At 38.4% G+C, this 12,291-nt stretch overlaps 1 protein-coding gene across 2 annotated transcripts; it reads right to left on the bottom strand.

Annotated features, from left to right (window-relative positions):
- Positions 1-1,798: 1,798 nt before the first annotated feature.
- LOC105045377 (heat shock 70 kDa protein 14) lies at positions 1,799-9,929 on the bottom strand. Of its 2 annotated transcripts, XM_010934673.4 has the most exons (11): positions 9,773-9,882; positions 9,503-9,597; positions 8,177-9,407; positions 7,710-7,937; positions 7,497-7,592; positions 7,184-7,405; positions 3,879-4,073; positions 3,642-3,788; positions 3,414-3,563; positions 2,845-2,975; positions 1,799-2,287 (listed from the first exon to the last, which is right to left on the bottom strand). In XM_010934673.4, the coding sequence occupies exons 3-11, from the start codon at positions 9,344-9,346 to the stop codon at positions 2,068-2,070; spliced, it is 2,559 nt and encodes an 852-aa protein (XP_010932975.1). In that variant the 5' UTR covers positions 9,347-9,407; positions 9,503-9,597; positions 9,773-9,882; the 3' UTR covers positions 1,799-2,067. The 2 variants fall into 2 exon arrangements, with proteins under 2 accessions (XP_010932975.1, XP_010925584.1); XM_010927282.4 differs by lacking the exon at positions 9,503-9,597 and having other exon boundaries at positions 9,773-9,929.
- Positions 9,930-12,291: the final 2,362 nt, after the last annotated feature.

The raw sequence follows: 12,291 nt of genomic DNA, 5'->3' as shown, positions 1-12,291 counted from the left end.
TCTTTCGCCTTTGTCCCTCACCATCCCCCTGGCTCCTCCACATCCGTCCCCACCACTCTCAATCATGGCTTCACACGCACCTATCCCCCTCCCCACCCTCTCAATGCCTGCGATTCTCCAAACCCCTCGATCTATCACTTTTCTATACTACCATCACACTTACACCACTTTCGTCATTTCTTGTCAGAAAAAAGAAAAAGCATCCGAACAAAATTATTAGAAATATTTTAAAAATTTAATTTTATAATATCAATAATCTGATTATCATATCAAACATATTAATCAAAATTTTTAATAATTTTTTTATAACTTTATTTATATGTATCAAATATAATAATATTGATTACTGATAACTTAATAATAATAATTTATTTTAAAAATAATTTATAAAATTATTCGATGATGTATCAAACGTAACCCAGCAATGTACCAAAGGTAACCTAAAGGTGGCATTGATGGCTGCATAGGGCAATGAAACTGTATCCAACATGGTACTCCTTTCAAAAAAACAAAAAAAAAAACTGCATCCAACGTGGTACTACTTGACGACGGAACAACGCAGGACTTAGATGAGCGAAAATGTGATACAAAATTACAAACCGCTGAGTAATCACCTGCAAAACTTCTTATTGAAAAATAAATAAATAAATAAATAAATAAATAAATATAAATATAAATATAAATAAATATATATATATATATATATATATATATATATATATATATATATATATATATATATATATATATATATATATATATATATATATATATATATATATATATATATAACACGCCTTTTTCTCTTCTTTTTTTTTTTTAATAAATAGACGGCTAACAAACATAAAAGGCACATGATTGGACCCTACCCAACTCATAAGGGACAAAACAGATGCAAAAGGCCCAACACAATCGTAACCCTCGAGCGCTAGATAATAAGCGGTCTATTATATCAAGCTAGCTGCCTATACATAAAACACTAAAATATTCCTATAATGAGGCATCCTTTCCATCAGAACACTAAGATCTAGTTGCAGACCAGCGTCCAAGAATACCCAAAACCATCATCGACAAAAGCCAATCAAACGTCCTGCTTTAATCAGCTATAGTCAGTGCCGAGGTTAAGGAAACATTGTGTCTGATTTACTCGTTACCTACTACACTATTTTGACGTTGCGACTTGGAGCCAAAACAGATCTTAACTTGCATTCCTTTAATTAATTGTAAATATATGGCCATCCCATTCAAGCCCTCTCCATCTCATGGTGACTGGTGAGATCATCCGAAAACTCAGACCCCCTGACCTCTTCAGTACTCAAAAAAATTCACTTGTCAAGTAAAAGAAAAATGACAAAATGCCTGTAGAACTACGCTCTGGACATGTTATGCATGAAAATTTTCTGGTTAATCAACGATTAGCTTTTAGGAATCTAGGCATCTATGACTGAAGCCTAGCTTCTTAGGTTCAGGAGAACTAAAATTTACAATGTGTAACTCAACAACTTTAGCAAATGTAGTCATCTGTTAACAAGATCGTCAACGCCCAGCAGATTACTGAAGCGCTGATGTGGCAACCTCTTCAGAATATGAAGAGTAGAATAAACGATCAAACATGCAACTAGAAATTGACATGTTACTGGGATAAAAGATTAGACGATGCAACATAAGCCTTGTAAAAAGTTACAGTGGAACAAACATGCAAAGCTCAATTCAGATTACACGACTCCCATGAAATGATCAATAAACTGATGACCACAGCAAAAGCCTTGTAAAAAGCTCAATTGTGACGACTCAACTCTTATGAAATGATGAATGCACATTGCGAAGGATCGCTTGAAGCAAAATCCTAGAATAAATATCATTTTCCCCACAACCCCAGATCAAAAGGTGGACTTTAGGAAACCACGGGTACAACTAACGAACGTCACTTGGTTTGACCGTGATGGGAATTTCAAATTCGTATCACCCATAGGGCATGACTCTGCCCCCATTTAGCCTATTGCACTGAATAATAAAATTACAGAACAGGCAGAGCAACAATGGTCTGGAAAAACGAAGACAGTTATCTTACGCTTCTTGTGCTACAGAATGTGGGACACCCTCTGACTTGTCCGTTTGCATTGGTTCAGGAGAAGCCTCTGGTTCTGGAACGCCACCATCTGCCACATGGTCTCCGGTTCCATCAGCCCCATGAGGTTGTGGGTGGCGTGCTGGTGTGTCAGCTGGAGGTGGTGTCTGTGGCTTAGTTGGCGTCGGCCTTGGTTTTGTCATGACAGGCCTGCAAAACCTGCGCAAGCAAATCTTCTGTTACTCGCTTTGTCCCAGACAACAAGCAAACTTATGAAAGCATAATCCTATGACACCTCTGATTTCCTTGTTTTTTAATTGTCTGTGTTTGCATTTTTATCTCAAATAACCTCCACAGTAGGAGGGAGATTTTATTGGATCAAGAATGAAAGGTATCCCAAGTCAGGGGGGATAAATCTGATTTCATTTTTTCCCTTTTTGTTTATGATAATGCTTTCTGCCTCTATTTGTTGTTCGATGCTTCTATTTGTTGTTCAACGCTTCCAATGTTCTGGAAGTGATATATGGACTGTCATCTGGGAAGTAATTATCAACAAAGATTTGAATAAACATTCCATCATTGTCCACAAGCATGGTTACGTGTTTTATAGCAAACAAACTACATAGCCATTGTTATGGCATCTCCAAGAATTCCACATTTAGCCTCCCCGTAGATTTAAGAGATGGTAAATTGATAAATATACAAGGCAAGAAAATAGAAGACCATCGTTCCTGTAAGTCATTTATATGTGCATTAAATATTGACCAACTTCATACCTGTCAAGTGCCTCGGCCTTCCTTTTCACATCAGCTGCATGGAGAACTGGAGTAGCATGTTTGGGCAAAGCATCCTGCTGGTGCTTTTTATCCATCAACCATGCTTCTGCTTCACCACATTCATTGATAACCTACAAAAGGAAAGACTATCAGCCTAAATCTGCTTTATCATTCATGTAACAATATAACATATGGCTGTGTTTAACCGTCCCTCATCAGCAACTCACAGTATAACTTTTATGTAATCTCCAACAGCACCGTCTAAGTTAAGCATTTCAGTATGCATGTAATGTATACACTCAAAACATATATAATGAGCTAGGTGTGGCTGCTTAGCCGGCAACAGGTCCTAACAAGCAGTTTTCTCTGTTTCCTTGACAACCAGACACGCTCATTCACAAGGAAGCTAAGTTACTACCCAAGTTCTGTGCGTCACAACTACAATTTTGCTCCTTCCAATCCTTTTATAGGATTATTCATGCTGATGGTTGAGCTCTATAAAGGGTTTAAGTGACAGATATCTCAATTTGTTTGACATTATGGAACCCAGTTTAGATATGACATCATACCTTCTGCTTCTCTGCAATGTCAATGTGATCAAATTTAGGATCTCTGGATAGGGCTGCCTCCCTGAAACAATTGATGCAATAGACAAGTTGATCAACCGCTGGCCCTCTTTCTATGCTCTCCCTGTAATGCTCCTCAATAGGATCACCTCGCTACAATAATGAAGATCATCAACATGTCTGGCATTTCAAATCAAAGACAGCATACACACACTAATGCAAAACAAGTACCTTTCTGAGCTCCTCAAGCTTGGCAACATAAACACCCTTTGTTTCATCCTCACCATCTTCATACAGCCAATCCTCAACCTCCTGAAGCTTTGCAGTGAACTGTTCTCTCTCTGACTCAGTTACAAAATCTTGATATTTATCGTGAAGCTAAATGTAGAACGTATTAATGATATCAGATCGACTGGGTTAAAATGGTATGGTTCAAGAAGCAAAATTTTTGAGGACCGCGATTCTAACCTTGTTTCTCATGTCATAAACATAAGCTTCCACAGCATTCTTCTTGTCCTTAGTTTCTTCCATTACCCTGTCTTGCAAAGCCATCTCCAACTCTTTTTCAACTGCTTTCTGAAGATCATCAGCAGCCAACCCTCCATAGACCAATTCTGCAACTTGAACATCAGTTTTCTTTACCTTCTTCTTTGAAGGCTCAACCTGCAGAGTGAGTAATAGATAACTTTTCAAAAAGCTGACTGAGCAGGTTTTATATAACCATGTACATAAAGGACAAAAATGAATTACAATTATTTATACTTTTTATCAGTGTAACATCAACAGTTATGACATCTATTCTGCATTCAAGTTTAGCATATCCTGTATCATAAAATTAGGAGTACTTGTATGGATAATTACAAAATTAAAAATACTGCTGAAGCATATGAGAGCAGCATGCTACATCTGAGAGGAAAAAAAAAAAGGGAAAGAACCAAACATACTTCAGCCAGGAATCTCGGAACCATGTCAAAATTAAATTGGGGCATGCTTGGTACCAAGCAAAACGAGTGCCTTAAGGACCACAACTATCAACATCCAAAAAATATATATATTCAAGTTACCTTCATTTTTGTAAATAAACAACAGGCTAAAGAACATAAAAAGCCCTACATATCACACAGATATTATAATTTTAAACAGACATCAACCTGCCTATCCTGCTTCCTCAACGTATATTATGTTACAGGACAAATGTGCAGAAGGATTCAAAATGGTAGCCTTATCTGCTGGATGATACATTTCTTATAGACATCAATCTTAATAATAGAAATACAATCCTGACAACAATCAGCCTTAATTCTTAGCACGACGATCTCATTTTAATCAGTGTTCACATTTGAATAGAAGTTTGTCTTCATGTCTTTAAATATTAGACCACATCAAATAATAAGTAATCAGCATTAACCATTCAACATTGCATTTCAGAATTGTTTTACCCAGTTGACAAGCTATCATTGTATTTGATAGCTTATTGTAGCCAGATGACCACCTAATTTCTCTTGCTTATCATGTAAAGTTTCAAAAAGGACTATACTATCTCACAACGGAACTTCAAAAAGGTTGGAATAGTGATGATAGTCAACTATTTCTCACTTCTCCGGTGCAGAAAGACAATAGCTCTATCCTACTATTCCAAGGGTCCTCCCAAAAGAGAGGAATAAAGATTACAGAAGAAGATACACAAGCACGTTGCCATTCCCCTACCAAGGCAATAAGCTAAGAAAATATGAGCAGCCTTGCATTAGGTGTAGCCAGAAAGCCTTCATTAACAGAAAGAAAGGAAGGCTGCTGGTTATTTTCATCATAACTGATTTTCTCTTTAGAGAAAATATAGCGCGGAACTAATTCAGATAGTGAAATGATTCCTCAAGACCAACTCACTTCAAAGATCTTTGTGTTGTTGTGTTAATACTCTTGTAAGAACTGTCAACTAGACATCTACTTTTCAGAGGTTTCATTTGCAAAAATGTCAGAAACCAGTTTCGCATACCAACAACTTGATAGATTTGCTCCAACCAAACCCCCCCCCCCCCTCAAACAAACCCTAAAAACAAAAAAAGGGGGGAAGAAAAGAAGGAAAACAAGATAAAGAAACAAAAAATTCTGACTGGTCTGATTTCCCCATCTTCCATGTACAGGTGCAGTGCAATCAAGAGAGTGTTAGCATCCTAAACAACAATTATCGTTATATATATATATATATATATATAATCTCTCATGACACCATCTTTCATTACATGCCAAATCATTAAATAGAGTGATGATCATCCATCTCAAAATCCTAAATGCACAAGATAACAATAATTGCTCCGAATTTCCTCTTCTCAAACTTAGTTCTCCAGCCCTGGCACTACAGAAAAGGAAAGAGTACAGATGCTGAAGCACACCATTGGTGTCTTTGAACATGGTTCTCCTTACCACATCCATCCATTTCAATCCCCTTTATATAAGTTTCCCTCTTGCGTCCCTTCTTTCAAGAGCACTTCCACTTCAATATCACCCATTTTGAAACCCCATCAACCTCCCTCCTTGGAACAACCTCCATATAAATTAACTCCTAGCTTTCTAGGCACTACCATAAAAAAGGGTAAGCATGTCTAGATATTATTAAACAATTAGTCCACTGATAACCCCATCAAATGGGAGGTGTCAGATTTAAGTTGAGAACTGTAGGTATCAACAACTAGCTTATCATGCCAACAAAAGATAACAATGCAAATCAAGTTTTGTCAGCAGAAATAACCTAGCATCTTCCTTTATCACCACAGCAGGCAAATGAAATAAAACCCCAAAAAACATTTCACCAAAAAAAAAAAAAAATGAAGAGAGAGGGAACAGAATAATATATGTGAATCTTCAGAAATCAGCAAGGCTGCATTTCCTCTTTTAAAAACACAAGAAAATTCTGGAATAGTGTGAAAAAATTAAGCAACATTTCACTACAAGATAATATTATTAAAAATCAAGCAAAGTAACTGCAAATGATGATCCTGAATCGGATCAATGACATGCAAGAGCTATAATAACCAAAATAATGTGATTCTCATCAAAAGTAAAAATAAGATAAATAAAATACGATGAAGTGATAAACCAAAGAAGACGTTTCGCTTGGTGGTCCAAGATCAAAACAAGTCATGATTAAGAATGTAAGATAACCAGAAATGATGGAGGGACACATGCTGATCCCATTTCCATATAGATAGATAAGGTAATAACAACTCATAAAACAATTGCACAAGGTTCACCGTGTTGGTGCATACCGCCCCATACCAGGTGTAATGTACCATACCCGTACTGAACCCACCCCTGCAACTAGAGTGCTGACACTATTAGTATGGTAGCAGCATGGGATCTGGCACCAAGACAAAGAACCATGCAATAAAACAACATTTCTAGTTAGACGCCTTTATAACTAGCCTATTGCTACATATGACATGCAGAAACGCACAAATCAATCTCAGGAAACACGACTAGGCAGAAGAAACTGACATTTCATGTAAGTGACAAACCCATGTGATGACATGGATGCTGTCAGCATCACATGTACATCTATCTTTAAGGATAGAGAGAGGATGGACACAAAATAAGTTAGTAATCTCTGTGACATGAGAGTGAACCTTACGAAGCTTCCAGAAACAAAAAAACAAACAAACACACAAAAACATGGATTCAATTGACTGGAGCATAATAAAGAATTTCTATGGTGGATGATGAATATCAAGACAGAAGAAGGACCACTATCCACTATCTATGGTTGACTAGTTGCAAACCTTAGCATCTGTTTCCATCTGCACACACTTTTCTCCAGACACTGATGCACCATTTTCAACTCCAGCATCAGATACCTCTGTTGTACTTTTAGCATCCTGCATGTTTGCACCATTTTCAGTCACAGAGTTATTTGTTGCTTCATCTGTATCCATCTTAGTAGATTCCTTTGGTGGCTCCTTTGCAGCTGATACCGGAACTTCAACCTCTTCGTCTTCTAACATCTAGAGACATGAAATAAATTTAGTCAGACAATGTCCAGTAAATATGCACCAAACAACCTTGTGTATGACCAACAGCACCATCCAAACTTACAGTTGCTGATTCAACAGAAATGATCCCGTGGAGATTCAGGCGAACCTTCACTTTCAACTTAGCCCTTGCACCCGTGGTTGATTGGAAAGGACCAATCTAACCAACAGATTCCAAGATTACATGGATAGAAAAGGTAAGTCAAAGACCAAAGTTCAAGTTTTAAATGATTAATAGAACTGATTTCCATAATAACAGTAGCAATACCATACTTACCGTGTAGGTGCTTATCTTTGCTGGCACTTGCAAATCACCAACATCAGCATAATGAACATCAACTGGAAACGTACTAGATCTGTAGAATGTCAAAGCTTTGACACTAGGAATTGCATTTCCTTTGGGAAATACAATTGAACTCTGCAGATTTTCTGTTGCCCCATTCTGTGTCTCAGGAGCAGAGCCCTTCCAGGACAAAGCAATTGGAAAGGGGAAACTCTCGTGGACCTTCAAAGATCATAGCTTGAAAAGTCATGATAGATCCGGCGGACCCATAGATCGAGATAGAAAATAGTTCAAGACAACCATATAATAAATTATTTGCATTTTCAAGAGATGTAGTCATCCAAATAAGCTAAACAACTTAAAAAATTGTCATATATAACAGCAGCGCAGCAGTTCCAACTGTAAACTAAAAGAAAACATGACAAAACTGACTGAGATGAAGCATTGAGGAGAAGTACTACCTGGAACTCTCGCACTCTGAATGTCGGGCTAAGAATGGCACATTGAAGAGCACAGCCACGGGCAACACATTCGCTCGCATTCATGGTCCGCCTAGGCTCCTTGCCAAAGAACTCTGTCAGTATCCTAATTATCGCAGGAACACGAGAACCTGACCCTACAACCTCAACAGAGTGAATATTCTCCACGGTCAGATTGGCATCTGCCAGTGCCTTCTCCAATGGCCCCTTCACACGCTCTAATATTGGAACACTGATCTGCTCAAACTCTTCCCTCTTAATGAACCCCCTGACATCCTTCTCGTCCATCAAGCACTCGATAGTCAGAGGTGCCTCGGGGTTCGCACTCAGGACCTTCTTCAGCTTCTCGCATGCTGCCCGGAGTCGAATGCAGGCACGTGCATTCTGGAACACATCGATCTTGTACTCCTCCTTGAACTTTGCTGCAAAATATCTGAATAGAACATCATCAAAATCCCTCCCTCCAAGGGACCGATCATAGGCATGAGACAAAATCTTCAGCTGCCCCTTCTTGAACCCAGCAATGCAGACCTGCATGCTCGCATGACCCACATCAACAAAGGCCACATTCATCTGATCGTTCTCGGGCAAGTCCGACTTGTAGATACCGTAAGCCAGAGCTGTTGCTGTGGTCTCATGGAACAAACGAAGAGGCTGCAGCCCGGCTATGGCGGCAGCATCCATAACAGCCCTTCTCTGGAGATCGGTGAAATAGGCCGGGATTCCGATACAACAATCCACGACTGCATTATTGAGATTCTTCTCAGCCATCCCTTTCAGATTTGAAAGAATCATTCCTAGGACCTGGGTCGGCATAAAGGTTTTCTTCTCTCCCAGATAACTTGCGTGGATCAGCGGGTACCCATCGGGCCCTTCCGTCACCAAAAAGGGGAGGCTTTGGAGGTCTCGCTGGAGCTCGGGGTCGGAGAACTTACGGCCGATGAGGCGCTTCACTTGAGAGACGGAATTCTTGGGGTTCATCGTTGATGAGGCGGCCCCAGCGGTTCCAATAAACCGCTGCTTCTCGCCAAAGCACACAACGGCAGGGGTTTCACGCTTGGATTCGTCATTGAGGACAACATCAATGCCTCGTTGCCGGGCAACGGCAACAATGCAGCTCTCGTTGCCAAAATCAAAGCCAACAACGCTCATCTTCCTTTCTTTATCTCCCCTTCGATGAATTAATTTATATCCAACAGAGCAACGAGATGATCTTAATTTAAAAAGAACCAAAAAAGGAGTAAAGAAAGAGTTAAGATCAAATCAGGATGGATAAAAGAAAAACGATATAAGACGACATTAATATACCGTTAAAAGATCGATCTTTTTGCCAAACGCGTGATCTAAGAATAGCTGGTAAAATAAATTCCTTATGGTAGTGTTTGGATACCCAAATTTTATTCCTGGAATAGGATTTCATTAGGAGTGAAAACTCGAATATGAAGCAAGGAAAAAACGAGCAAGTGTGCAGGGTTTTTTGGCTGCCGAGATCGATACAAGTCACCGATCATTAGGGTTTAGGAGTAGAAGATCTGGCAAAATGAGGGGGGAGAAAAGAAGAATGGTCTTGCGACGTACCTGTCGAGAGTCGCAGAACTCCGATCAAAGCTACGTGCAGCGCTCCTCGTTGGTGGGAGGGATGGAAGGGAAGCGGTACTTAAATCGTCGGGGAGGGGGGCCTTTTCTAGAATCTTCTATTCGGAGGACCGGGAGGCACTAGGAACCTGACCAACCCGCGTCAATGAAGTCAATTCATTCCAATTCTGGCCGTTTGTTCGATGTCTTGCGCTTATGATGTGCTGGTTATTCCGAAATCTTGCGGTGGGCCACAGAGAGAAATTACCAAACGTGGGGCAGGTCTGCCTTGGTATAACTTCTCGGTGGATTTGTGATGTGGGCGATTCCAGAAAGATCTACAGCACGTGCTTTGAATGTTCTTGATACTGGTAAAAGCGATGATATTTGGATTTTTCAAGGGCTGTCTGTTTGTGAACGGTGGGGATGTCATTGGGCTCGACTATCCTGCTTACTAGATGGTTGATGGGCCTCCCATCACAGGACAAAAAAAAACTGGACAGGGCCTGATCTCGAGACAGACCTGGGTTCACAAAAAGCAAAAGCCCAGGCCTTGGCCTCTTTCATGAGGTCCGTGCTGCGGCTGTTGTGCTCGCAGTCTCCCTCTCCCATGTTCCTCTGCATAGGTACGCAGTGCCTTATCTTTAGATACTGGGACAGATAGAATGTTTATTCTTCGTGTTTTGTGTTGCATAACCAGATTTAATTGATTATTATTTGCTCCTTTTTTCGGTAATATTTTTTTTTTAAAATAATGTAGGTTTTACTGATTAGGAAAAAGGGAATTATGACGACTTTTGAATAGATGGCGGTCAATCGAACAACAAGTGCGTGCTTTTTTTTTTGAATGAAAGGGATGCAGGAATAGCCGCCGGGCCTTTAGAATTGCTATCTTATTTCGGTAACACTAAAGTGAAATTTTATGCACAAGCAGCACAATGACTTCACTTGGTATGCATCAACTGGGAAGTTGCATTTAACCAGCTAGTACCCGTTAGACGGAAGTTATCCACCGTATTTTATCTAGAACAATCCATGTACGACACGGTGGAAACCAAGTGACCGGTTAGGTACCTAGAGTTCATCATCACAGAGAAGGGCGAGTAATTTGGACGACGGTCTACCTCGACCAGCTACGAGTTCGGTTTCTAGCTCGTTGCGAGCTGAATGGTATGCTTGCGCTTGCATGGTGCGATCCCTCTGTTCTCCTCTCGTCTTATCATGTGTTATGCTGGTACCTAATGGATTTCGAACCAACAAGCAGGCCCTTGATGTTTATGTGATTTTGAAGCCTGGAAAGCAATAAACATAACCATCCTAATTACGTCTGGTTCTACCTAATTTAGGGTTTGAAAAAAAAAAAAAAAAAAAGCTTTGAAGCCCAAGCAATCTCCATTGCCATGTTTTCAGAGGGGATTCTGATTAAAATTTAAACCATAGCCTCATCATGTATCACACCTTTCCTGTAAAATTCTATAATCTCTTCCGTATCACGTATCATGTTTGGGTCCTAGGAAATCACTCATCCAAAAGTTCTCTGATATGGCCTTGAGTGAGATGGTCCTGGTTGTACCCAGGCACTGAGACCCAATGTTTCAGTAAAGGTACCATTCCATAATAATAGGCTCGCTGGAATTCTCGTGCCTCCGAAAAAGAAATTCCTATAAATCACAATAGACCCATGTCAATGATTCTTTTATACTGACTATTATATAATAGCGTCATCATAATGATTCATGATGGAAAAAATAATGGCATTAGTTTTAAAATCACTGTCCACTTAATAAAAAACCATCATTCATACTATTTTGAATTGGAGGATAAATGGAAGAGGCTTCGTCAACTATATCGACGGAGTACTTAGCAGTAAAGCATCACTTAAGGTATTATTTTTTGATGGATAAATATTATGAGAAAGTCGATTTATTTTTTGTTAATCAATTTATGTCTATTCTTTAAATGAAGATCATATTTATCTATAAAATATAAGAAATATTCTAGATAGATAAATTATTTTCTATAAAAAATATATTTTTTTTAAATTTTAAAATATCTCTAATCATATAATAACATAATGGAGTATGTACTATAATATTAAATAATATATTATAATACTATGCTATAATTTACATCTTAGATTATATATAATATGATGTATTGTATTATATATGTTAGATAATAATATAATTTTAATTATTATAGACAATAATATAATCATAGAGATCTATACAAATATAAAAATAATATATTTTTTTTAGCAATTTGATATTGTAAAGTTTGATAACAAACATGTAAGAATCATTTTTTGAAATATGTGTCCACATGGTCCAAAATCTCAATAATGATCTTTAGGTTTTCTAATTAAAAAAATAATTTCAATAAAGTCATATAAATATATTATTACAGTCTTTCATGAATTTTTCATTTTTCATATGATGGAGCTTTATATATATTTTTTCGAGATTGGCAAATCAAACAATATTTCTCTTTCAATTTCTGTCACTATTCTTTCTATGAATCAA

Source organism: Elaeis guineensis, chromosome 2, assembly GCF_000442705.2.
Source record: "Elaeis guineensis isolate ETL-2024a chromosome 2, EG11, whole genome shotgun sequence".
Lineage (NCBI taxonomy): Eukaryota > Viridiplantae > Streptophyta > Magnoliopsida > Arecales > Arecaceae > Elaeis > Elaeis guineensis.
This window is presented reverse-complemented; position numbering and strand designations above follow the sequence as displayed.